At 44.7% G+C, this 27580-nt stretch overlaps 1 protein-coding gene across 4 annotated transcripts in view; it reads left to right on the plus strand.

The window, feature by feature from the left end:
• Positions 1-27580, plus strand: part of PHLPP1 (PH domain and leucine rich repeat protein phosphatase 1) — a 222378-nt gene that overhangs the window by 114295 nt on the left and 80503 nt on the right. For all 4 annotated transcript variants that reach the window (XM_024984528.2, XM_059881112.1, XM_059881113.1 and 1 more), the window contains exons 3-4: positions 279-404; positions 17641-17807. In XM_024984528.2, coding sequence (XP_024840296.1) covers positions 279-404; positions 17641-17807 — 293 coding nt within the window. The remainder of the gene's footprint in view (positions 1-278; positions 405-17640; positions 17808-27580) is intronic.

Raw genomic sequence — 27580 nt, forward strand, 5'->3', positions numbered from 1 at the left:
GTAGAGAAGGATAAGCTGTTCCAGTCTGAAACAGGAAAATGAGAATTTCACTTTTGAGGGGAAATCTAATGAAGGTAAAACCCCCTTTTTGGTTTCCTTGTGATTCAAATTGGCTGGTCAGACTTGAGAACTTACATGCTTGAAGCATGCTTGAAGCAGTGAGGGGCGCCCAGAGGGGTGAATGCAAAGCCCTGTGTCTCGCTGGTTCAGGGAGGAGGTGATGAGCTACGCACATGTCCTGCTTTCTGATGCGCTTTTCTCACTGTTTGTTTTTACAGGTAGAAGAAGTGAAAAAGCACCAGCACTGTTTAGCATTTAGTTCTTCTGGACCTCAAAGCCAGACGTACTACATATGTTTTGATACATTCACAGAGTATTTAAGGTGGCTTCGACAAGTCTCCAAGGTAAGCAGGAATTTTGTTCAGCTTCTGGCTGGCTCAAGAGTTGCTTCTGCTTTACAAAATATAGTTATACATTCTTTTTTTTTTTTCTTTTTCCTCCAACTACTGCCAGTAGTTAGCAGTGTTTAGTCTTTTTTAAAGCTCACTTTAGCAAAAAGTAGCTTTTTAAAACTTGTGTGTTCATTTGCTATTTTTGTTTATACTTAAAAAAGAATTCAGTACGTAGACTGTCATTATTATCTTAGTGGTATAGAGAAGGAACATGAGGTTAAGAAATTTAAGGGACTGGCCCAGGGTAGGACAACTAGAAAACCACAGAATACCCAGAAATTGTCACAAATTTCCCCTTTTCCTCTGACCATCTCTTCTTATAAGCAGTCTAATCTTGTACTATCTCCCTTTCACCTTTTCAACTTACGTCTTTTGAATGACTTAATTCTTTTTTTGTCTTAATTATTTTTACCACTTCAGAGTCCTCTGTTTAAATAAGATTACCTTGACTTATGAAACAAAATACTTCTGTGTGTGTGTGTGTGTGTGTGTGTGTGTGTGTGTACAGGAGCCCATGATAAAGTAAAGAAATGGTTGTATTTCGGGTGCTGTGTATAAGGATATTTTCTGCGTCCCCTTTGTAGAAGTTTGTATAGTGGGATGCGTGGCAATACTGTGTGCCTTGGTTTTGGGTGTTTATGAAATGATGAAACCTCCCTAGGGTGCAGAAGCATTAAAATGGAATTTGCTTTCATATTTTGGAATTTATAATCCAGTTTGTCGTTCAAGTTTGGTATGATTCAGACTGCTGCATGATGTAATTATTTGTCAAGTGAATGAGTAACTTTGAAAGGAATAACTTTGTAAAGCAGTTAAGAGAAAAGATAATATTGTTTAGAAAATCATTCAGAAATACTGGTTGCACTTGAATTACCAGGGAAAAACTGCATTCTCTGGTGATAATGGTTTTCTTAGGAACGTTAGTTTTTCCTTTTAGAGAAGGTGTGGACAGAGTTTAGTTTGATAGAACTGAGAAGATTCTCCCAATCTCGTAGGCAGCTGAAGCTTTCAAATGCACAAGACACTTCCCCTACTGGAGAAAATGGGAAGGATGACACTTCTTCAGATATGCTTGTAGAATTAATGTGATGTAAGAGGCAACCAGTATATCCGTCTCATTGTTTTGAAATTACTCTTGTGGTTGCTAATGTGAGGAGACAAATACTATATAATACTGTGCTTTTAACATTAAGTGGTTGTATGGGTTCAAAGCAGTAAGTCGATGGCCCGCACTCTATTCAGAATAAAATGCCAAACTGGTCAAGGTGCTATTTAAATTTCTTTCTGCATGGAAATGTTGATTTTGTTTTTAACTATTTGTGTTGGAATAATCTTCTGTTTACAGAAAAGTTGCAAAAGCAGTATGGTCTCCATATAGTCCTCCTTCAGTTTCCCAAACATCTAATATTACCGTGATCTGTATGTCAAAACTAAGTAATGTACTGACGCTGGTACATTACTCTGAATTTATTTATATTCTACCAGTTTCTCCATTAATGTCACTTTCTGTTCTGAGACTGACTCTAGGGCACTATAGTGCATTTGATTGTCATGTCTCCTTTGTCTGCCCTGGGCTCTGACAGCAGCCTTTTGGAGTGAAGTAATTAAGAATGGCAGACATCAGGGAGAAAGATTTCTTTCTGAAAAGTCAAGGTAGGGGGACAGAGGGCAAATATTTTAATAAATGCAGATTTTAGATAGATACAGTGTCTTCCTTTTCTCCAACCTTAAAAACCAGATACACATTTCAAAACTTTTAGAAGTTATTATAGTTAGTGTATTAAAAGGGAAATGAGTTGTAAGGAGCTGGTTAAAGAGGTTAGGTATTATGGAAGGCATAAGAGTGAGAACTCCCTGGTTGGGTATGAAGCCCATATGAAATGTGGCCACACTCTTTAAACTTTGTGTGTTGAGGACAGTCCTATGATAGTGTCTTTTCCTTTGACCCAGCTTCCTGGGAGCATGGGTTGGGACTGCTGGGAAGAGAGTGAGAACTCGGCTCTTTGGGGTAGCGTGTGTCTGGGCACCTGGAGTGGCACGGGCTGACGGTCACAGGGCACCTCTGCTTCTGGCTTCCCCTTCCCATTGTCTGTTTTTCCTCACATGTAGCTCTTAGGAATTTACACAGTTTAGTCGCACTAGAAGTTACTATGGAAACAGTTTCTTTTTCTTTTCTTCTTACTGAGAAACAAAACATTCCCAGAAAGGATTATCCATATCCTGATGCTTAAATGAGGACTCATTTTAATAATAAGTATCTGAAAGAGAGACAAACCAACACCAGAAAGAAATATCTGAGTTTCTTATTCTTAATGACCATCCTCACCCATCAGGTTGGAAGGATACAGAAAAGTGAATTTCAGTGATTTTTTATTTAAAATGAATTAGGTCATTAATTTAAAATGAAAACTATTTTCAGTTGATGCTTCTGGATCTTTGGTACAAGAACAATGTTAATCTTTGTTCTAATTTTTTATTTGATTCTGTGAACATTTATAAAAGGTTATTAATTAGCTGACTTCTACCAAGACAGGCTCTTATATATGTATTAATTTTTAAACTTCATCTTAGGACTTAGTGTTGCTTGCCAGAACAACGGAGAAGGCAATGGCACCCCACTCCAGTACTCTTGCCTGGAAAATCCATGGACAGAGGAGCCTGGTAGGCTGCAGTCCATGGGGTTGCTAAGAGTCGGACAAGACTGAGTGACTTCACTTTCACTTTTTACTTTCATACATTGGAGAAGGAAATGGCAACCCACTCCAGGATTCTTGCCTGGAGAATCCCAGGAACAGAGGAGCCTAATGGGCTGCTGTCTATGGGGTCGCACAGAGTCGGACACGACTGAAGCGACTTAGCAGCAGCAGCAGCCAGAACAACACCCAAGGCTGTCCCTTTAGAGTTTTTAATTTGGATCAGATGTTAGCGGTAGATGCTATGCAGGAAATAGCTCCTTGGGGAGGATTATTTAATACAATATTGATTGTAAAGGCATCCCTGAAATATTAATGCAGGCATGCTTTAAAAAGTCAGCAAACATCCTATTGTATGCAGTGTAAAAAGGACTCTTTCCCCAACATGGATACATGTCCAGTGTTTTTTTTAATATTTTTAAAAAATTGTTTTAATTATGAAAGTATGATAATGCATTTACAGGAGACTTGGAAAATACAGAACAAAGTTACATAGTTCCACTATATATTACAATTTTTTTAGGTAGGTAACTGAAGATTTTTAGTTGGAGTTTCAGTATCAAACTCTCAAAAATTAATAGAATGGATAAACAAGTAGAAAGGATATAGTAGACCTTATGAGCACTATGAATCAGTTCAACATAATTAAGGTTGATGCAGTTTTCACACAACAGCAGGATACAAATTCTATTCAAGTTCCTGTAGACTGTAAACCAGGAGACACTGGAACATATCCAGGGACATAAAACAAGGTGCAATAATTTCTTGGCCTAAAGGTATTGAAATCATACACTCTGTTCACTTACCACCGCGGAATTAGGTTCAGTTCATTTCAGTTGCTCAGTTGTGTCCAACTCTTTGCGACCCCATGAACCGTAGCACACCAGGCCTCCCTGTCCATCACCAACTCCCAGAGTTTACTCAAATTCATGTCTTTCGAGTCAATGATGCCATTCAACCATCTCATCCTCTGTCGTCCCCTTCTCCTGCCCTCAATCTTTCCCAGCATCAGAGTCTTTTCAAATCAGTCAGCTCTTCGCATCAGGTGGCCAAGGTATTGGAGTTTCAGCTTCAACATCAGTCCTTCCAATGAACACCCAGGACTGATAAAGGATGGACTGGTTGGATCTCCTTGTAGTCCAAGGGACTCTCAAGAGTCTTCTCCAACACCACAGTTCAGAAGCATCAATTCTTTGGTGCTCAGCTTTCTTTATAGTCCAACTCTCACATCCATACATGACTACTGGAAAAACCATAGCCTTGACTAGATGGATCTTTGTTAGCAAAGTAATGTCTCTGCTTTTTCATATGCTGTCTAGGTTGGTCATAACTTTCCTTCCAAGGAGTAAGCGTCTTTTAATTTCATGGCTGCAGTCACCATCTGCAGTGATTCTGGAGCCCAAAAAAATAAAGTCTGTCACTGTTTCCCCATCTATTTGCCATGGAATGATGGGACTGGATGCCATTAGTTTAGAAATCAAATATCAAAAGATACTTGAAAATAACCCATATATTTTCAAGTGCAGTGTGACATTTACCAAGAACACGTGCAGCGCGGTTTCAGAGTGGTTGGGGGGCAGTGATGTGGGGGTGAGGGGGTAGCTGAGGAAGGGAGTTTCAGAGGCTCTCTGGTCAGATACATGACCAGGTAGCCTGACTGTCCACTTTTGTGGCCTGCTTTGCTGCATGGATTTGTTTCAGACATGTTGACTGATCCTGTGGATTCTTTTCAGAGTGAGTCTACACGTGACTCTGTTGCCTGGAGACAGACTTACTTTAAAGTCCTAGTCACTTCTGTAGCGCTGTGCTGTCCCACTGGGAAGTTTGTTTCTTGATTTCAAGGAAGATTAAGGGGATTCAGATCACTGATTTAGTGTTGTGCACGAATCTTGGGTTTTTGGCTTATTTTTGTTGTATTCCCCCAACCCCATGCAATAAGTATTTAAGTAATTTAATTAAATTAATTGAAGTATACATGAAAGTGGTTTTAACTTTTCATTACAGGAAATGTTAAATATTCAGAAGTAGAAATAATTGCCCACATACCTATGACTCAGCTTCCACAGAGGTCGGCCTGTGGCCAGTGGTATGCATGTGTGTGGCCCCACGACGTGAGTTCACAGGTCGTAAGGCCACATGGCTGGTCCACAGGTCTCTCTCCTTGTTGATCGGCGGTTAACGTGGTGCCTGTGGCCGTCACACTGCTCATCTCTCTTTCTTTTAGTATCAGTCATAGTATTTTAATTTTCGGTGTTTTCTCTTTTTAATGGAAAAAAAAAAAAAGGGACCATGTTGAAGTTGCTGTGATATTTTGGTTCACCCTCAATATGCATAGCATAAGCCAGTCAGAGTCCCATCTCGTGCGAAATTAAAGATCACATGAAATGATGAGTAAACATCACCCTTTATATAAGAATAAAATACATGGTCAATCACAGTCGAACTTTTGCCTTCATGTACTTAAAAAGTGTTTTATTGTCCAGATTTTACTCAAAGAGTACATCACTAACCAGAGTCAGGGATTTCCTGTGTAATAGGATTATTTCCAGCATATAGATCTGTGTCATTTGATGTAGTTGCAAGGACCCTTTAAGGTCACTTAGCATCTTGTACACATGTTTTACCTCCTAACATGAAGTGTAATTTAGGGCGTGTGCTGCGTTTTGTCAGCTTCGCTGGTTGCTTGTCTTTTCAGGCTGTGCTGTAGTTGGTTACATTGTGGGTATAAGGGTAAGAAGTTGTACTCTCAACCCTATTCTGCTAAGACGCCATGGGAAACTCCTTCACATTTTGTACCCATTGTTTAGATAAAGGATCACAGTCGTTTGATCCTGGCAGTCTATGTCTCTGGTAGAATCTGAAGTAGAATGGGAGGGTCTGAGTGACATGGATTTTAGTTTATGGTCACCCCTATACCTAGAATATTGCTTTTGTATCAATTCTGTAGTGAAGGTATGAGAAAAATTTGGAAATGCATTATATGAAGTGTTTAGGGATAGGAAGCATTGAGGAGGTGATGAGCAGGCAGAGTCCTGAGGAGGGATCTTCACCGGGAGGCAGGGCAGAAGCGCGTTTCAGGGAGAGGAGACGTCGGCAAGCGCAGCTGTGCACCGTGTGACATCAGTGTGACGTTAGCACGTCTGCAGGCGCAGCTGCGCACCGTGTGACGTCAGCACGTCTGCGTGGCGTGGCGGGGAGCAGGGAAGGGCACAGGAGGAAGTGCTGCCGGTCTGGGTGCTTTCGTGCGTGTTCATTCTATTTTCCTGGGAAAACTCAACTACGTTACCCACTAGTTTAACTGAATTTTCCAACATGGTAATGGATTTGTTCCACAAAAATTCATCCTGTGGAGTGTTTCCTTGTTATAGATATAAATAGCAGTTTATGAAATTAGGGAGCTTAGAAATTCTTCTTTAAATTTAAACTGATTTAAACTAATGATAAAGTATTTTGTATTACGTTAAATTTTGTTTTTGTAATAATCAGGTTAGTGAAAATAAAATGATCTCTTTGCAGTTATAATGGCACTTCATCTTGTTTCCACATCGCTAATCTTCCCCCGCCCCCCCCCCCGGCCCGCACCGTGGTAACTATTGGTTCTGAAATCCTAGTTAATATATCTCTAAAGAAGGGATTTTTCCTTCATTCTAAGTCATTTCCATTTAAAATTACTTAATTCTCTTTTCTTCACACTTTTTCAGTCCGCTTTTGTGCTGATGGAAAAGGTAGCTTGTTTCCTTACCGTATCCTGACCGAACCCCGTCTTGGGGAAGCAGTGCTCCTCGAGTGCTTCCGTGTGAGGCTCACCCAGCGTCTCGTCTCCCTCCTCCCAGCCCCCGGCCGTGCCTCCACGGGTCACTCCGCACCTCTGTTTAGGGCCGGCGGGCGAGGGCAGTGAGAGGGGATGAGAGGGCACTTGCCCCACCCTTGCTTGTGCCAGGCATCCTTCCAGGTTCCACTTCTAGCATCCAGACTTCAGCAGATGGAAGAAATGTATTGCACATGTGTGTTTTATCTGTATGTTGTTGTTAATCTTTAATAAAATACATTCTAGGTTTCAAGAAAGGAACTTACAGCCATGTTTTAAAGTAACAGTATGTGATTTTAAGATTGGGAAGTAGTTGCCAAAAACATAATGTTCCTTGTAGTTTTCTGTAATAATTGGCTTAATAGTTATTTGGCGTTTTCTTTCAGAGTGGTCTTGGGCCTTCCCTGGCGGCCCAGTGGTTAAGACCACTGGCTCCCACTGCAGGGCCTGGGTTCCCATCAGGAAATAAGACCCTGCGTGCCTCACGGTGAGGCCAGGAGATGGACTGAGAGAGAAGACGGTCTCTTGCCACTTTATTTTTTTTAAGTGTTCTTTAACCTTAAGTTCTAGTCATCATCAGGTGTCTCTTAGTTGAGTGACTTAGCATTTAAGATTTGAGAAGGACCTTGTGGACTTGCAGACTGACTTCTCTCCTAAATAAAAAGGGCTACCGCCTTTCAGAGACCTACGGTGTCTCACAAGACAGTTCTTCCTTAGAAGTGAGCTGAGGTCTTCATCCCTGTACCCTTGGCTCACTGCTCTGGCTTAACCCAAGGTGATCATTGCAGTCCCTCTCCTGTTTGATGACCTCTTAACTATTTAAGTTTCTACGCCTTCCCCCATGCCTTGGCAATCTACTTCTCGGAGAAACACCTCTGATAATTGCAGCAATGCCCTCATCACTTGGCGCCCAGACTCCTTCTCTCCGTTTTCCTTTGGGTACTCTGCAGTTTCTTGATAGATTTGCCATACCGTCTGGAGCACAGAGGATGCGTCCACTGTTGACCATTCTTTAGACGTTATTCCAAAATGAGTGAGTGAGTTATTCATTCATGAGGTCAGCAGCAGAATCAAAAGACTCTTTGTTCCTCTCCAACCCCAAATTGTTAATAGGTATGTTTTGTTAATAATAAGGTCATTTAGCCAAGTGAGCTGATGTAACAGTGACAGCAAATGGTGGTAACTAGCATTCTGGTGCTCTTCCTGGGTGCCAAGGCCCGTTCTGGATGCGCCACAGTGTCCCTGTAAGGCAGGTGCTCACGACACTGTACAGGGCCGGGCTTCAGAGCAGAAGGAAGGAGCCCTTGAGGAGATGTCGTCATCGCCGTCTCACGTGAGGGAATGGGGTGTGAGGAGCCCAGCATCGCTTTATGCAGGGAGTTCTGCTGCCTTGCTCCTTTCCTTTTATTTTACTTCGGTGTTTTACAGCCACCTGAAGGGACGAAACAAACCAAACTTCAAATAGCAACTGAGATTTATTTACTGAAAACATCAAAGGGAAGGTTCAGGGCTTCGTGTGCACAGTTGTCGGTAGCCTCTAGGCCGTTCAGCAGTAGAGCAGAAGGTGGTTTATAGGCAGTCTGTAATGCTGCTGAGGGCACCTGAGCACCGTCACTGCACGGATCACTGACCTTCCTAAAGGATGACCAGGAGGGACTTAGGAAGTCTGAGATGCCTTCTGAGTCACTCAAGGCAGCTTAAGTCGGTTTTGGTGTTGAGGGCACTGCTGTTGTCTACCTCTTCCAAAACCGGTCAAGTCTGGCTGCATCAGGAACTTATCATACATGGTTAACCAGATCTCTGCATCTGGTCGTATTATATCTTGAAGTTCAGTTACTTTCATCTGAGTGTTAGACCAGTGTAAAAATACATGGTGTGTGTCCATGTGAACCGAGGCACTTCAGTTGTGTCTGACTCTCTGTGACTGTAGCCCACCAGGCTCCTCTGTCCATGGGATTCTCCAGGCTAGAACACTGGAGTGGGTTGCCATGCCCTCCTCCTGGGGATCTTCCTGTCCCAGGGATCGAACCTGCATCTCATGTCTCCTGCGTTGGCAGGCAGGTTCTTTACCAGTAGCGCCCCCTGGGAAGCCCCCCCCACCCCCCAAATAAATACATGGAGTCTTAAGGGTTTAATTTCCATGATATATTTACTTACCTTGGAAGACGCCAGTGTTTGTAACCCAGAGTATTGGATTATCTGCAACTATTCTGAAGAGTTAAATTCTTCTACCCACTGGTCTGATTTATTTTATAAAGTAAGGAATACTAGAATAATTGAAAAAATACCAGTGAACTCTCCAGGTTAAACATACCAGACCTTGTATGTTGGACTGGAACTTAAACATTGAGGTGTTTGTATAATTTGTATTTTAAATAGAAAACCAAGTAGCTTGCTTCTAGACTATTTAGAAATATTTCTGTTTAATGTGAATTTGTTATTTCTTATAATAGAAAGTTTGAATGTAAGATTTTTGTGGTTAGCGATCTTCCCCGTCCTTTGTGGAGGAGTGGCCCCCTTGGGGAAGCGCTCACAGGCTCTCCAGTGGTCCTACTCTAAGGAGCTTGTTTACATGTATTCTGCCAATAAGGAAATGAGGAAGGAACTCTGAGTTCAGATTTGATCTCCACCCAAGCCGAGTCCTGTTTTTCTGTTCTTACCAAGAAACACAATGGGATTTCTGTGTATGGAAAGGCAGCCACTCTTAGCCTGGAGACCCAATGAGCAATGCTGGAGGCCTTGGGGACCTTCTCCGAGCCTCTCACCGTGCGTGCGGCTCCAAGAGGACAAGGCTCCAGGCCTGCGTGTCTGGTTTCCACCGTCCCATGAGCTCCTGGGACACGTCCCACAGCTCTGCCTGCTCCTGGGGGTGTAGTGGCAGTCTGCACGGGGGCCTGTGAGGACCTGTCCATCTTGTCCCGAGAGGGGACCGTCAGCGCTGGACAGCCGGGGGCTCCGGGTCTGTGCCCTCTGCTCCTCTGCACCATTGCACGTGCCTTTTTGAATTATGCTTGTTAGGTATCTGTGCCCTCAAGGAGCCTGTGTTTTGAAGATGATCAGTCCAGGGGCTGTTTCCTAGAGGCAGGTGGTAAACACGCTGACGGGGCCCCCCTCCCCTTCACTCACCTGGCAGAGAGGTCGGGACGCCCAGCAGGAGCTCTAGGTCTAAATTTCTCAGAACTGTTTCTCCTTATTGGTATGCGTGCTTAGTCACTTCACTCTTGTCCAACTCTTTGTGACGCTGTGGACTGTAATCCGCCAGGCTCCTCTGTCGGGGTTCTCCAGGCAAGAATACTGGAGTGGTTGCCATTTTTTCCTCCAGAGGCTCTTTCCCACTCAGGGACCGAACCCGCGTCTCCGGCGTCTCCTGCATTGCAGGCGGGCTCTTTAGTGCCGAGCCCCCAGGGAAGCCCAGCTTTATTGTTAAACCCTGGTCCTTTAACAGTGACTTTCGTTTGTGTGCTTACCTGTCAGTCAGTCATCTGTCTAACGCTTCTCTTCTCTTTCTCTCTCTCTCTCTCCTTCCTTCCTCCTTTCCTTTTCCAGCCTGCAGCTCTCTGTACTGTTTTATTCTTTGGTCTCTTAACTACAGTTAACAGGTCCCTTACAGTCTTAGGAAGCCTACTCTTGAAACTCACAGCCCCCTTCGGGAACACTCACGCCCACTCAGAGTTCCTGCTCGCTCGCCTTTGTGCTTGGCTGTGACGGCCTCTCCACATCCTCTTTGTCTTCGTTTATTTGATTACATCTGGTGGTTTAGAATACTGTGTAAATTTGTGTATTTTATTTCTTGGATTTTTAGCTGTTTCATATCATTTACTCATTTAAGGCAAAGAAATAATTCCCAATGCGAGGATCAAACCTGGGTTTCCTGCATTGCAGGCTGACTCTTTACCATCTGAACCACCAGGGAAGCCTAAAGAAACAATAAAATATCAGAACTTCAGGTAGAACCTAATAAATCCAAAATCGGTATTTTGATATTCCCCTATGAGGACATTATTAATGTATATATTGTAATTAATTTTATAGGAAGGTTTTCTGCATCTGCTGTTAAGCAGATTTTATGAAATGATAATGAATGCAGGTTCAAGAAATGAGAGGTCATTGAGAAAAGATCTGAAATCAAGGCATTTCGTGTGTTTGTAGAATTTTTTTTTAAAGAAATTATTTCATGTTTTGGAGCAGTGACAGTTTAAAGTTTATTAAAATGAGAAAATCTTTGATATCAAGTATTATAAAACTTTTATTGATGAGGATGAAATTGAAAGTAAGTCGTTAGAGTACTTAGCTAGTAAAGATGAATAAACTATTATAAATTTATATTCTCCTACATGTTTATGCCTTCCCAAAGCATTTGGAAGGGGGGAGTGGGGTAAGAATTAAAACTAAGTAAATTAAGGTTAAGAATTTTTTACAGAAATTTAGTAAACTCCCCAGAGACTCTCCCTATAGCCAGGGCATAATTTCCCAAACCACCGAAGGCTAGGCCAGAGCAATTAATGACTCATAAAGCCAGTGTACAGCAATATTTTACTTTGCACAGCGGAATTATTTATGCTGTTTCAGCTGCTTCAACCAAGCCTTTCAGAATCATTTTGTTTGGTTTTGAGTCTGCTTTGCGCATAATAAGGATAAATAGTATTTCACTATAGTGGGGAGAAAAAAATCATCTGGTTGTCATTCTGAACTTTCCCTTGCTTATGAAAGATAATTGTCCACTAAGTGAATGGTAAGAAAAATGTGAGTGACGTAGAGTGCAGGCCTCTTGCAAAAGGAGGATGATAATTTCCGAAGCACAGAGCAGGGATGGGTTAAGGCTAGGAGAGAGGCACGCAGACTCAGAGATCGCTGATGCAAGGTTCCTAACAGCTGGCAGAGAGACGATCGAGGAAAGGGTCCAGCTGAGTGGGATGGTGGAGTTGCATAGAAACCTAGTAGGTAATCTGGAAAGTTTGTTGTTCACATTACCATTTTTTTATGGTTAGTCTGCAGTGTTGTTTGGGGAAATAATTCGAGGGCCCAGGGAGCTTTTTGTTCATATGTGTTCATATGTTCCAACCCTCAAGCTGGAAAAGAAGACTTCTTGAGCCAGTGGCTGGGCTGTGTGTGTGCACTCAGTCGTGTCCAGTTCTTTGCAGCCCCATGGACTGTACCCGCCGGGCTCCTCTGTCCATTGAATTTTCTGTCCATGGCAAGAATGCTGAAGTGGGTTGCCATTCCTTCTGCAGAGGATCTTCCTGACTCGTGGATCAAACCCATGTCCCATGCATCTCCTGCATTGGCAGGTGGATTCTTTTACCACTGGGAAGCTATGGTTGGGATTCATGTGCATTTTAATGTATTTCCCAACGTGTATAGGCTCATGGGGGAAAATATCCCATTTGATTTACTGAGTCTAAATTATTAGCCTCAAAATTTTTTGTCATTTTTAATACAAACTAGCACTTATTTCCCAAGCCATGGTGACTGGACCTGATCTTCTGAAACCTGACTTTGTTCACATGTGGTTCACTCCTGTCTATGAGGAATGACATCAAACCGCCTTGCTCTGGGCTGAGGGCTCTGTTAGGATTGGACCGTGGCAGTTGCAGGAGCCTCCCTCTGGGTGGCACTTGAACTTAAGGCTGTCATTCAGACTCTGTGTGGCTGGGCTTTCTCCATGCGACCTTGGGCAGACCCTTCAACTTTCATCTTTGAAGTGGAGATCAGTCCTTATTGTGCTGAGTTACTGTGAAGACGAAATTAAAAGACGCTTGCTCCTTGGAAGGAAAGCTATGACAAACCTAGACAACATATTAAAAAGCAGAGACATTACTTTGCCAGCAAAGGTCCGTCTAGTCAAGGCTATGGTTTTTCCAGTTGTCGTGTATGGATGTGAGAGTTGGACTATAAAGAAAGTTTAGCACTGAAGAATTGATGCTTTTGAACTGTGGTGTTGGAGAAGACTCTTTAGAGTCCCTTGGACTGCAAGGAGATGCAACCAGTCCATTCTGAAGGAGATCAGCCCTGGGTGTTCACTGGAAGGACTGATGATGAAGCTGAAACTCCAGTACTTTGGCCACCTGATGCAAAGAGCTGACTCATTTGAAAAGACCCTGATGCTGGGAAAGATTGAAGGCAGAGGAGAAGGGGACGTCAGAGGATGAGATGGTTGGATGGCATTACCGACGCAACGGACATGAGTTTGGGTGGGCTCCGGGAGCTGGTGATGGACAGGGAGGCCTGCTATGCTGCAGTCCATGGGGTTGCAAAGAGCTGGAGACGACTGAAGCGACTGAACAGCAACCACAATAAAAGGCTACTTGCTGTGAGGTGTGTGCTGCTGCTGCTGAGTCGCTCAGTCGTGTCTGACTCTGTGCGACCCCACAGACGGCAGCCCACCAGGCTCCCCCGTCCCTGGGATTCTCCAGGCAAGAACACTGGAGTGGGTTGCCATTTCCTTCTCCAAGCGAGGTGTATAGAGGTGGCTTTCTCATTTCTTCTATTTCTTATCTTGAGGAGGATCTTAGATTTAATAGGCGCCATGTAGGCAGGTTACAGCCCCTTTGGTTAGACGTACTGACAGTTCTTTGATTTGGGAGTTGTGCAAAACCTCTGTGATGGTGGCCTTACCTGCCCAGGCTGATCTAGGGGGAAGCCCTTAAATCTCCTTTATTGCAGGGCCTGGCACAGGGCAGAGGTGCCACTCGCGGTTCGGTTCTCGTGGTCGTCTTGGCCGCCCACTGCCGTCAGGACATGTCTGGTTTCTGCTCTTCATCCCTGCCCCTGTTCTGCCATGAGCTCCACAGACCCCTTGCTTGCTGGGCTTTCATCCTGCGCCGTCCTCCCCCTGGTTTCCAGCAGAAACAGGCTTGCGGTCCAGAATGAGGAAAGAAATCAAATCAGACTTGACATTTAATCATTATCTTGTAGTTGTCCAGAGAGAGTATTTATTCAGCCTGATGCTTCAGCCGAAAGGGAATGTGTCCTCTGCAGAGTAGTCCCGTAGGAGGAACGCCCCAGCCAGTTGACGGCTGCTGAGAGAGAAGGGCGGTGAAGCAGTGCCCTGTCATCCTCCCGGGAAGCACTCCCGAGGGCCGCACTCAGCGCGAGGCACAGGCTGCTGTGAACGGGACGGGCTGAGTCCCCCTCTGTGAACCTAACAGTCAGACAGAGACTCTTCTTGGAACTTTTGCACGACCGCCCATTTTGCTGAAGCCGGAATCTTTACCATGACCTCAAAGGAGCTGCAGGATCTCCTTACCTTTTCACTGAAGTTTTTATATTGAGATTACATTGCTTTTTTCTCAGTTAAACGCACACACACGGAAGAGCACAAAGACTAATATGACAATTCCTGGTTGTCTAACATTCTGACCTGCGTGCATGCTAGGTCGCTTCAGTCATATCCAACTCTTTGCGACCCCATGGACTGTAGCCCGCCAGGCTCCTCTGCCCATGGGATTCTCCAGGCAAGAACACTGGAGTGGGCTGCCATTTCCTCCTCCAGGGCGTCTTCCTGAGCCAGGGATCACACCTGTGTCTCTTGCATATCCTGCATTGACAGACGGGTTCTTTACCACTAGTGCCATCTGGGAAGATGCAGTTCCTTCATACTTTGTATTATTATAAAGTGAGTAAACATAGATACATTCCAGATTTCCTGTCTTTCCATTCCTATTTCCATTTCCCTCCCTGCTTCCCTAGAGGCAGTCACTGTTACTAATCTGACATGGTCAGTGTACGTGCTGTGCTTAGTCGCTCAGTCGTGTCCAACTCCAAAGAGTTGGACTGTAGCCCACCAGCCTCCTCTGTCCATGGGATTCTCCAGGCAAGAGTACTGGAGTGGGTAGCCTTTCCCTTCTCCAGGGGATCTTCCCAATGCAGGGACTGAACCTGGGTCTCCAGCATTGCAGGTGGATTCTTTACCATCTAAGCCACCTGGGACTGACCAATGTATGGTGTGTAGCTTTATTGCACATGTAACTATTCATGCATAATATATGGAATCATTATGTGTGTTTGTGTTAAAATTTTTTTCATACATGACATTATACTATATGTAAAATTTTACAGCTTGCATTTTTTGATTTATTTATTTTGGGCTTGAGGTTTTTTTTTTTTAATCAATCCAGGTTGATACATAGAAATCTAGTCTAGTCATTTTAACTGCAGCTCTGAGTGGCAGGCTCGCTCTCTCTTGTGGGTTCAGGATATGTATCCCAGAGAAGGCCTTGAATTAGCCTGGCCTGGGTCACATGCCAGTCCCAGCTCGATCAGTCTGCAGGCTCAGCAGTGTGGCTCGGATGGCTGGAGCTGCAAGCATACGCCTGCAGCTCCCACCAGGATCTCATGCATCTGAAGGCTTGTTACGGGAAGAAGTGGGAAAGGATTTGGGGCAGGCAGGAGCACAGATTGCCCCGTGTGCTCCAACCTGAGCTTGTCTCATCGGGGCCTCTGGGGGCCTCCTGTGGTGCCTGAGGCCCTGCTCCGTTCCCATGCCCTGATGATCGCTGAAACTCACGTCAGAGTGCGTTGATTGGGAAGGCCCCTGCAGAAGGAAACGGCAACACACGCCAGTATTCTTGCCTGGAGAATCCCATGGACAGAGGAGCCTGGCGGGCCACAGTCCACAGGGTCACAAAGAGTCAGACCCAGCGAAGTGACTGAACAAAGCAGCAGCGACAGACTGTGATCTCCCTCCTTCTGAGGTGCTCTCCCTGCTCCTGAGGTGCTCTCCCTCCTCCTGAAGTGCTCTCCCTCCTCCTGAGGTGCTCTCCCTCCTCCTGAGGTGCTCTCCCTGCTCCTGAGGTGCTTGCCCTCCTCCTGAGGTGCTCTCCCTGCTCCTGAGGTGCTCTCCCTCCTCCTGAAGTGCTCTCCCTCCTCCTGAGGTGCTCTCCCTGCTCCTGAGGTGCTCTCCCTCCTCCTGAGGTGCTCTCCCTGCTCCTGAGGTGCTCTCCCTGCTCCTGAGGTGCTCTCCCTGCTCCTGAGGTGCTCTCCCTCCTCCTGAGGTGCTCGTGAGGTGCTCTCACTAGGCCGCCGTGCGTCTGTTCTACGCCCGTCCCTCAGGAAATGGAAGGCCTGACACACCATTACGTCCTCACCACAGGTTTTCGCCTGGATGGATGAGTCCGAGTAATCCTTTCAACCTTACTTCCCGTAAATGGGTTCTGCCAGGGAATCTTGTGTGGCCGTGGCATGTTTGCACCTGCTTTGCAGGCGCATTAAATTCTGGCCTTTTTTTCACATCATTTGATTTGCGTGGGTGACCTAGCCCTGTTTGGGATTTTTCTTTTTCTTAAGGGTGAAAATTCAAGGGAAGATGAAATTGCTGAACCGTGAACTCAGACTGACTCTGTAAAATCTTTTGAGTTGAGCCCTGCAAGCCCTTTTCCATCTCACAGTCCCCTTAGCTTTCACAGTTCCTTTCCAACCTCAAACGTGCCATCAACAGAGTGTTTGTCATGCAGATTTACTCCTGAATACCTTTTTTAGCGTCAGGAGAATGCGGGTTCTGGTGAAGGTAAGATGTATTGGAAGTAATCACAGCAGTCGTCAGTTATGGAGTGCTGGCTCTGAGCCAGCTGTGTAGCCGTAGGTGTCGTCTTAATGCCTGTTAAACAGGTGACAAAACGGGAGTTTGGCGAGCTCAGCAGGGCCCTCAGCTTCTCTCAGCTCGGGGATGGTGGAGCCAGAGCCAGCCCCCCTGAGAACCACATTCTGCTGCCTTTTGTAATCACGGAAGAGTGAAGCTGGGGTTTGGTAATAGAAAAGGGCATCAAACTGATCACAGACAAGCAGTGGCGTTTTTGCCATAAAGCTTTGGTGAAGATAGAGCATGAGGAGGCATCAGCCCAGATCCTAGAACAGTGACCCCACAGCCTTGGTGAGGCGAGAGGAGCCAAGCTTTGTGTCAGTGGTCCTGAAGCCGTGTCCGTGGTGTAGATTGGCACCGTGGTTCCCAGCGTACGAGAGAGAGATGTGCAGGGTGCCCAGAGCTGTTTCTGCCTCCAGCATGCCCTGTAGCCCTGGGACTCTGGCTATCGTGGGAGTCATTTAACTGGGGATACTTTGAATATGTGGATAAACATTTAGACGTACAGTAAATTTCTCTTGGATTACCCACACGAAGCAAAACTGACACTGTGGGAGACATGACCTGAAAAATTTACAACAGGCAGTAGTGGAATCTGATTATGTGCTGCTGTTATTATTAAACATACGTGCAAGGCCACTGAGCATGCTTTGCTTTGTGCTGTTTTTAAATCAGTATTTACAAGGGCTTTTGTTTAAGTTCAGCCTAGATCTTAGTGTCTGTCTTCCAACCCGGTGTCTACTCTAAGGTCTTACATTATTTAGCTTTGAATTCTCTTACCATGAATGTGTTTGGGAACATGACCCCTATAGCTGAAGGGGATTATGGGTCTCACTCTACCTGGCAGGATAACCTGTGCTCTTTGTCACCTGTCTCCTATACTAAGTTACTGTCAGCACCTTCCAGGGAGGGACACGATTTCCTCCCTTGGTAATGCTTTAATACTTTGCTCAGTTCTGTCTAAACACTCTTGGTTTAGATTTGAATAATGGTGCTAATTGCATAGCGAGTCTGTGTTCCCAAATGAGGTTATCTTGTTTCTGTCTGTGGAAAGCAGTCACAGGGCAAAGGATGCTGTGAAAACTGAACTGTGGCTTTTCTCCCCCGTAGGTCGCATCGCAGCGCATTAGCTCAGTGGACCTCTCCTGTTGTAGCTTGGAGCATCTGCCTGCCAACCTCTTCTACAGCCAAGACCTCACTCATCTCAATTTAAAACAGAACTTTCTAAGGCAGAATCCCAGTCTACCAACTGCACGGGGGCTCAGCGAACTGCAACGGTGAGCATGCAGAAGGGGGTGGATAATTAGGAAGGGGAGGAGGTGCCAGCTTCTGATTGTTTCTTGACTATTCTTAGTGGAAAAGCTACAGCGGGGAACCTTTCTCTTTCAGAGGCTGGGTCATAGGACTTTGGTAGTGAAGACACTGTCAGTTCTCATTCTGAGATTTTTTTCAGGGTCCCTGCCTTTCAAATGAATGATTTAGATATTCATTAACTGGATACATTTGTGCAAGAAGAACGCTTCGCCTAAACCACTTGTATTTCTTAACCAATCTACAAATGCGTCTGGGAAAAGTTAATATTTGGTGTGTTACTTCTGAACTATAGGGGTTTGGTCAGATACTTCTTTCAAAATTTACAAAAAGGTCAGTTTTTTCCATGATAAGATGTTTCCTTCGAAATCTAAGAACTAAAGTTTAAACCCATTAATACCACATCATCTGGGTGATTAGCGTCTAGGTTTCAAGAGTCACATGGTAAATGAAAAGGGTCTGCTCTTTTATAACTAGAGGGCAGGGACTTTAACCTACATCTTTCTGAAACAGATTGAAGGATTTACCAAATTAATTTCATTTTCTTTCTGTCTTTTTTTTTTTTTTTTTTTTGAGTAGTGATCAATCTTGATTCTGTGGTGAATAAATAAAGCCTCTGATGCTTACGTATTTGTTGCAAATATATGAGACAATTACTCCAGAAGGATATAACTTTTAAAGAAAGAATGAATAGTTCATTTGTTTGTAAATGCCTGTTAATGATCAGAGATTTAGCTATGATCATTAACCACTGTGGTTATGTGTGATTTTTAACATCCAGAAAGAATAATCCATGAAGTATTAATATGAAGTTTGTGTGGATATGAAACACTCTGAAGAGTGTTTCAGTTGTCTTTTCGGATGATTGTGAGTATTCTTTGATGTGCTCAGTCGCTAAGTCGTGTCCGACTCTTTACGACCCTGTGGATTGTCGTCCGCCAGCAAGAGCACTGGAGCGGGTTGCCGTTTCCTCGCCATGCGATCTCCTGCTGCAGGGATTGAACCTGGGTCTCCTGCATTGCAGGCGGGTTTAAGTGCTAATTTCTTACATGTGGATTTCAATGCGGAATGTAAAACCCTTTCAGTAGACTTTTAAAATTCTTTTACATTAGGATACTTTGGTCTTCCTCGCACTTTGAATGGATTTTTGCCCATACATCATTTCAATGCATTAAGTATTGGTCATTTGGAAAATACTGGTTTGTTGGGATAATACAGATATTCCAAATGTTAACATTCTTCGTTATGCAGTTTCGAGGCCGTTGTTAATATCACCACTGATCTCATCAGAAAAAATCCTGAAGTATTGGGAAGTTGTCAGGCTTACTGGGGAAACGAGTTTTCCAGCATTTTAAATTTCAGTCGAAGCTTGAAGGCTCCCCTTGGCAACAAATGCTGTCAGTGAAGTGACCTTCCCGCTTCCCTGTGGAGAACGCGTCCGCCAAGTGCCCAGGTCTGAGCACTGAGCTTGTCAGTTGTGCTTTGAACTGAAAGCGGTGTCCGTGAACACTGTGACCGGTCTGGCTCACAACTCAATAATCACACAAGCGTTTTCCGTGGGTAACGGCACACTGAACGGCACTGAAGGTGGCCGAGCGCTTTGTGTGCCCTTCACGTTGTATCACCCAGAAAGTGAAGAAGGCACACACACGGGTCGAGATGTAATACAAATAACTTTCTTGCCCCCAAATGGGCAATTTTAAAGTAAAATTGGCATTATGCATTTTTTGAAAGAGTATTTTGGTTCTGATGGACTGGCCAAGAAGAGTCCTGGGACAGTGGGGACAGTTTGGTGCCTCAGTGAATTGGCTCCCTGGACAGTAAGAGCCCAGAAAGGTGTGCTCAAGCACTTCCTTATTCTTCCCTGGAGCTTCGGTTACAGTGAAAGGGAACCACAGGGAACTTCTCAAACTTAGGTGTTTATATGCCCTATGCACTGATAATAACTATTTTTACTGACTCTCCTGTAATAGTTACTGTGATTTTTTTTTTTGCTAAAGGGTAGTATCATCAATTTCCGTCTGTGGGGTCACACAGAGTCGGACACGACTGAAGTGACTTAGCATAGCATAGCAATATCATCATTTAGTCTGTTTGGGGCGTTTGAAAATTTGTTTTTGAAGTATTCTTGTGTATTTCCCATCAAGAATTTTGCATCATGCTATTCAATCCTGCCATCTTAGAACAGAAAGGGGCATTACAGTTTATCCAAACCAATACTTTCATTTTAGAAACGAGGTAGAGGAAGATGTGAAATGCCAAAATCAGATTAACATTTACCTTCTGGGAGCCAGTTAAGGGGATGTGATTTGGGAATGGTTTGAAGAGGATTTGAACTACATCCATAATGTTTATTTCTTTAAAAAAAATTAGAGACAAATAGGCCAAATGTTCAAAATGTTAATATTTGAAAAGCTGAATAGTACATACTTGGATGATCATTATTGTTTTCTGTATTTTCCTATTTGTGTATTTCATTATAATCCCCAAATTAAAGCCTAAACAAAAAGAAAATAAAAATGCTTGTAATAGCATAGGGGAATATGATAGCCCCAAAGAGTCAGCATTTATGGACTAAATAAATAAATCTCTGGGTAGAGGGATCTTGAGGGGCATTGCCTTGCCTGTTGGTGCTTTTAGAAGCACCTGATTGATCCCCCATATCTGTTGATTCCAAATCTGTAAATAGCTTTTCAGTGCATCCACCCTTTTCCTCTGCTTCCCATCTCTCAGCACACACCCTCTCCAACCAGCTGTCAGCTCTCAGCTGAACTGTTGCAGCAACTGGAGACATGGTCATCTTGCTGTCATTTTCCCACTGCAGTTCACCCTCGTTAGTTTTCTTGCCTTCTATTTTGTGCCTGTCTTGGTTTTGTTTTGCATTTTAAAAAATTTAAACTTTTGTCCCATGTAAGTAATATTTTATATAAATTTGTGAGAAATCTTGCAGTAAGACAACACACAGGTGCTTGGAACTCCAGCCCCTCCTTACACCACGTCCTGCCCCCTAGACAGCTGCTTCTGATTCTTGGGGCTCCCTGCTTGCTGTCTTCTCCATCTTCCCACCTATCTGCTGCTGTTTTTGAACTTTTTGTTATTGGACCGCAGTTGACATCGCTGTGGAAAATGGCGATTTGCCTCTCCTCCCTGTCTCCAGCCGCTCAGCCCGGGCCCCGACCACTGCTCCCCTCAGCCTCTCGGTGTGGAGGTGTCCATGTTCGCTTAAGTCGCTGTTGAAGGCTGACGTCACTTCGAGTATGCAACTGTAATTCATCCCTAAGGCACTTAAATGCGACTGGATGGTAGCGTAGAGATGAGTGTCCTTTTCCTTTTCTCTCGTGCTGTTCAGGTGACAGAACTCTAACCCTCTTCTCAACGCCCTTTTCCTGGAGACTTCTTCCTTCCTGGAGCCAGCATGGGTGCTGTTTAGGAGGTCTGGTACCCACCTGTTCTCCTGGGGGTGCCTTTCAGCGTTTTCCTGATGACGCCCTTCTCGTCTCGCTGGGGCTTTCCATATGTTGTCCTGTATCTCGCGATCCCTTCTTGGTTTACTCCTCCTTTTTAATGGAAAATCTCCTAGGATCTTCCCGAGAAAGGGGACATGGGAGACAAATTTATTACATACTTTGTATCTCTAAAAATATTTTCTCACGTGTTTGATAATGTGACTGGTTTCAGGATGGGAAAACATGTTTCCTCAGGATTTTGAAGCCAGTGCACTGTTGTTTTTTAGCTTCTACAGTTGCTGTTAAAAAGTGTTATACTCTTCTGAGCCTTGTCCTTGTACACCTTCTTTCTTTTTCTTTTTTTTTAAACAACCCTAAAGAGGTTTTCAGTTCAATTCAGTCGCTCAGTCATGTCCGACTCTTTGCAACCCCAAGAACCACAGCACACCAGACCTCCCTGTCCATCACCAACTCCCGGAGTCCACCCACACTCAAGTCCATCGAGTCGATGATGCCATCCAACCATCTCATCTGTCGTCCCCTTCTCCTCCTGCCCCCAATACTTCTCAGCATCACGGTCTTTTCAAATGAGTCAGCTCTTTGCATCAGGTGGCCAAAGTATTGGAGCTTCAGCTTCAACATCAGTCCTTCCAGTGAACACCCAGGGCTGATCTCCTTTAGAATGGACTGGTTGGATCTCCTTGCAGTCCAAGGGACTCTCAAGAGTCTTCTCCAACATCACAGTTCAAAAGCATCAATTCTTCAGTGCTCAGCTTTCTTTGTAGTCCAACTCCTACATCCATAACATGACCACTGGAAAAACCATAGCCTTGACTAGACAGACCTTTGTTGGCAAAGTAATGTCTCTGCTTTTTAATATGCTGTCTAGGTTGGTCATAACTTTCCTTCCCAGGAGTAAGTGTCTTTTAATTTCATGGCTGCAATCACCATCTGCAGTGATTTTGGAGCCCAGAAACATAAAGTCAGCCACTGTTTCCCCACCTATTTGCCATGAAGTGATGGGACCGGATGCCATGATCTTAGTTTTCTGAATGTTGAGCTTTAGGCCAACTTTCACACTCTCCTCTTTCACTTTCATCAAGAGGCTCTTTAGTTCTTCTTCACTTTCTGCCATAAGGGTGGTGTCATCTGCATATCTGAAGTTATTGAATATTTCTCCCGGCAATCTTGATTTCAGCTTGTGCTTCTTCCAGCCCAGCATTTCTCATGATGTACTCTGCATATAAGTTAAATAAGCAGGGTGACAATAATACAGGCTTGACGTACTCCTTTTCCTGTTTGGAACCAGTCTGTTGTTCCATGTCCAGTTCTAACTGTTGCTTCCTGATGTGCATATAGGTTTCTCAAGAGGCAGGTCAGGTGGTCTGGTATTCCCATCTCTTTCAGAATTTTCCACAGTTTATTGTGATCCACACAGTCAAAGGCTTTGGCATAGTCAGTAAAGCAGAGAGAGATGTTTTTCTGGAATTCTCTTGCTTTTTCCATGATCCAGTGGATGTTGGCAATCTGATCTCTGGTTCCTCTGCCTTTTCTAAAACCAACTTGAACATCTGGAAGTTCACAGTTCACATATTGCTGAAGCCTGGCTTGGAGAATTTTGAGCATTACTCTGCTAGCATGTGAGATGAGTGCAATTGTGCGGTAGTTTGAGCATTCTTTGGCATTGCCTTTCTTAGGGATTGGAATGAAAACTGACCTTTTCCAGTCCTGTGGCCACTGCTGAGTTTTCCAAATTTGCTGGCATCTTGAGTGCAGCACTTTCACAGCATCGTCTTTCAGGATTTGAAGTAGCTCAACTGGAATTGCATCACCTCCACTAGCTTTGTGGGTAGTGATGCTTCCTATGGCCCACTTGACCTCACATTCCAGGATGTCTGGCTCTAGGTGAGTGATCACACCATCATGATTGTCTGGGTCATGAAGATCTTTTTTGTACAGTTCTTCTGTGTATTCTTGCCACCTCTTCTTAATATCGTCTGGTTCTCTAGGTCCATACCATTTCTGTCCTTTATCGAGCCCATCTTTGCATGAAATGTTCCTTTGGTATCTCTAATTTTCTTGAAGAGATCTTTAGTCTTTCCCATTCTGTTGTTTTCCTCTATGTCTTTGCATTGATCGCTGAGGAAGGCTTTCTTATCTCTCCTTGCTATTCTTTGGAAGTCTGCGTTCAAATGGGTATATCTTTCCTTTCTCCTTTGCTTTTTGCTTCCCTTCTTTTCATAGCTATTTGTAAGGGCTCCTCAGACAGCCATTTTGCTTTTTTGCATTTCTTTTCCATGGGGATGGTCTTGATCCCTTTCTCCTGTACAATGTCATGAACCTCCGTCCATAGTTCATCAGGCACTCTGTCTGTCAGATCTAGTCCCTTAAATCTATTTCTCACTTCCACTATATAATCATAAGGGATTTGATTTAGGTCATACCGGAATGGTCTAGTGGTTTTCTCCACTTTCTTCAATTTCAGTCTGAATTTGGCAATAAGGAGTTCATGGTCTGAGCCACAGTCAGCTCCATGTCTTGTTTTTGCTGACTGTATAGAGCTTCTCCATCTTTGGCTGCAAAGAACATAATCAATCTGATTTCGGTGTTGACCATCTGGTGATGTCCATGTGTAGAGTCTTCTCTTGCGTTGTTGGAAGAGGGTGTTTATATGACCAGTGCGTTCTCTTGGCAGAACTTTATTAGCCTTTGTCCTGCATCATTCTGTATTCCAAGGCCAAATTTACCTGTTACTCCAGGTGTTTCTTGACTTCCTACTTTTGCATTCCAGTCCTCTATAATAAAAAGGACATCTTTTTTGGGTGTTAGTTCTATAAGGTCTTGTAGGTCTTTATAGAACTGTTCAACTTCAGCTTCTTCAGCATTACCGGTTGGGGCATAGACTTGGATTACTGTGATATTGATTTGCCTTGGAAACGAACAGAGATCATTCTGTCGTTTTTGAGATTGCATCCAAGTACTGCATTTTGAACTCTTTTGTTGACCATGATGGCTACAGCATTTCTTCTAAGGGATTCCTGCCCACAGTAATAGATATAATGGTCATCTGAGTTAAATTCACCCAATCCAGTCCATTTTAGTTTACTGACTCCTAGCATGTTGATGTTCACTCTTGGAATCTCCTGTTTGACCACTTCCAATTTGCCTTCATTCATGGACCTGACATTCCAGGTTCCTATGCAATATTGCTCTTTACAGCATCGGACCCTGCTTCCATCACCAGTCACATCCACAGCTGGGTGTTGTTTTTGCTTTGGCTCCATCCCTTCACTCTTTCTGGAGTTATTTCTCCACTGATCTCCAGTAGCATATTGGGCACCTACTGACCTGGGGAGTTCCTCTTTCAGTATCCTATCTTTTTGCCTTTTCATACCGTTCATGGGGTTCTCAAGGCAAGAATACTGAAGTGGTTTGCCATTCCCTTCTCCAGTGGACCACATTCTGTCAGAACTCTCCACCACGACCCATCCGTCGGGTGGCCCCACATGGCATGGTTTAGTTTCACTGAGTTAGACCAGGCTGTGGTCCATGTGATCAGATTGGCTGGTGTCTGTGACTGTGGCTTCAGTCTGTCTGTCCCCTGATCCCCTCTCTCGGTGCCTACCGTCTTACTTGGGTTTCACTTACCTTGGACGTGGGGTCTGTCTTCACGGCTGCTCCAGCAAAGCGCAGCTGCTGCTCGTTACCTCGGACCCTGGGTAGCTCCTCTCAGCCACCACCCCTGAGCTCGGGCGTGGGCTGGCTCCTTTAGGATTTTCTTTTTTGGCACTCTGTTCATTTCAGCCACTAAGATGAACACTTGATCTGAAAAAAAAAAAAAGTATGTCTTTCAGTTCTGGAAAACTTTCTCATATTTTGTGGTAGTTTCTTCCCATTTTATTTTCTCTTTTATTCCTCTGATTCTTCCTCTGAATTCCTGTTAGGCAGGACCTCCTCGTTTGTCCTCTGATGCTCTAATTTTCTTCTTAATGCCCTACTTCTTAACAACATTTCTCTACTTTATCTTAGCCTTCTGAATTTCTGCTGTCCTTATTTTTCAAGAGGTCTTTCTTGTTTGTGTGTTTAGTGTGCATTTTAGCAGCATTCTGTCCCCACCGTCACCCCCCCTTCCCCACAATGGGTGCACTTCTTCCTTTTCTGACGATGCATCTTTTGCTGTCTTGGTTTCTTTTTCCTGTTTGTGTCGGTGTCTGACTCTCATGTTACCTCACTGGTGATCCTTTCGGGCTTCCCAGGTAGTCTAGTGGTGAAGAACCCGCCTGCCAGTGGAGGAGACGCAAGGGTCTTGGGTTCCATCACTGGGTTGGAAAGATCCCCTGGAGGCGATCATGGCATCCCACTCTAGTGTTTTTGTCTAGAGAATCCCATGGACAGAGGAGCCTGGCGGGCTGGAGTCCATGTGGTTGCACAGAGTCAGACACGAGTGAAGTGACAGCATGCACAGTGATCCTTCGCTATCTGTTCCTCTTTAATGGGAGCCCCTGAGAAGTGAATCGGGTGCCGAGGTCTGTGGGCGAGGTCCTCCTTGCATCTTCACGGCAGGGCTGTCGAGGGTGAGCCTTGTGGCTTTGTTGGGGAACTTCCAAAGACAGTATCTGTGGGTCTTCTCTCTGGGGTGAGTAAGTATTCTTTTGGAGAAGGCAATGACACCCAACTCCAGGACTCTTGCCTGGAAAATCCCATGGACGCAGGAGCCTGGTGAGCTGCAGTCCATGGGGTCGCTAGGAATCAGACATGACTCAGCGACTTCACTTTCGCTTTTCACTTTCACACATTGGAGAAGGAAATGGCAGCCCACTCCAGTGTTCTTGCCTGGAGAATCCCAGGGACGGGGGAGCCTGGTGGGCTGCCATCTATGGGGTGGCACAGCGTCGGACACGACTGAAGCGACTTAGCAGCAGCAGCAGCAGTGTTCTTCAGGGCAGTGCTTTGGTCTCCGCCTGGCAGAGCGTGCCGGGGCCCAGGGGGCAGTGCTTTGGTCTCCGCCTGGCAGAGCGTGCCGGGGCCCAGGGGGCAGTGCTTTGGTCTCCGCCTGGCGGAGCGTGCCGGGGCCCAGGGGGCAGTGCTTTGGTCTCTGCCTGGCGGAGCGTGCCGGGGCCCAGGGGGCAGTGCTTTGGTCTCCGCCTGGCAGAGCGTGCCGGGGCCCAGGGGGTGCAGCGGAGGCAGAGCTGGCGTCTGGGGCTCAGTGTGTGCATTCGTGGTTGCCCCTGCTTTCAGAGCAGTGCTCGCTGCTTCCCCTGATGTCTTCAAGCCAGGGTTCAGTTTCCTCAGGGAGTAAACTGGGGAGAGGAGCTGGGGTCTCATTTTATTCCTTATATACTCTTCGAAAGTCTTTTTGTACAAGTATAACGAAACTGCAGTTTGAGTGAGCACGTGTGGGCGGTACGCATGCTGCGCAGTCGGTTCCTGGTGCCCTGTGCCCTCCTCTCGGCCCCAAGGGTGACCGCTGTCCCCACTGCTGACACCACGCAGTGCTTCTGCCTGTTTCTGTTCATAATATCTGTGAGTCGTGTAGTACGTACTTGGGTCCAGCATCTTTCATTTGCATTTTTAAAAGCAGAACAAAACATATCCAGTTACATACTATCAGCTTGCACTGTATAGTATGCAGTTTTAATATAAAGCTGTAACTTTGATTTAAGGGGGAAGACTTTTCAGGTTTTCACTACTAGCCAAGGTTCGTTAAGTTTCTGTGACGTTATGTGTGGGGGAGACAGGCTGAGGGGGCTTGGTTTGTGGGGTCTGAGCATTTTGTGAGGATGATGTTGTGTTGCCCTTTGTTAAAAACAAAATAAAGCAACAACAACCACAACAAAAAACCCTAGGCTTTAAACCAATTTCTTTACCACCACACACTAATCTGAGATTTTGGTCTCCCATCCCCATTATCCGTGAAGGGTTTTATTGCTAAGTTTTCAAAGTAATAAGTTTATATGTGTACATGCACACAGGTGTTCAGTACTAGAAATTGAAATTATATATATTTATAACTCAGTTATACTTCAGAAGGTGCTAGTGTGACTTATTTAGGATCATACAGGTAGTATGGTATTTTTGAGATACGCCATATATTTAATTTCTTGTTTTTAGTTGCATGTTGAAGGAATTTTTGTTTATCTCAGGTGTGTCTTTCACAGGGAATATGTTAGAGAAGAACCAAAGGATAATTTATTTTTAAGTTTTTACCAAATCTCAAGGGATGAATTTCTAGGTTACAGTGTTAGGGCAGATATCCAGAGAAAAACTTTACATATAATGCATTTATAACAGGC

Source organism: Bos taurus, chromosome 24, assembly GCF_002263795.3.
Source record: "Bos taurus isolate L1 Dominette 01449 registration number 42190680 breed Hereford chromosome 24, ARS-UCD2.0, whole genome shotgun sequence".
Lineage (NCBI taxonomy): Eukaryota > Metazoa > Chordata > Mammalia > Artiodactyla > Bovidae > Bos > Bos taurus.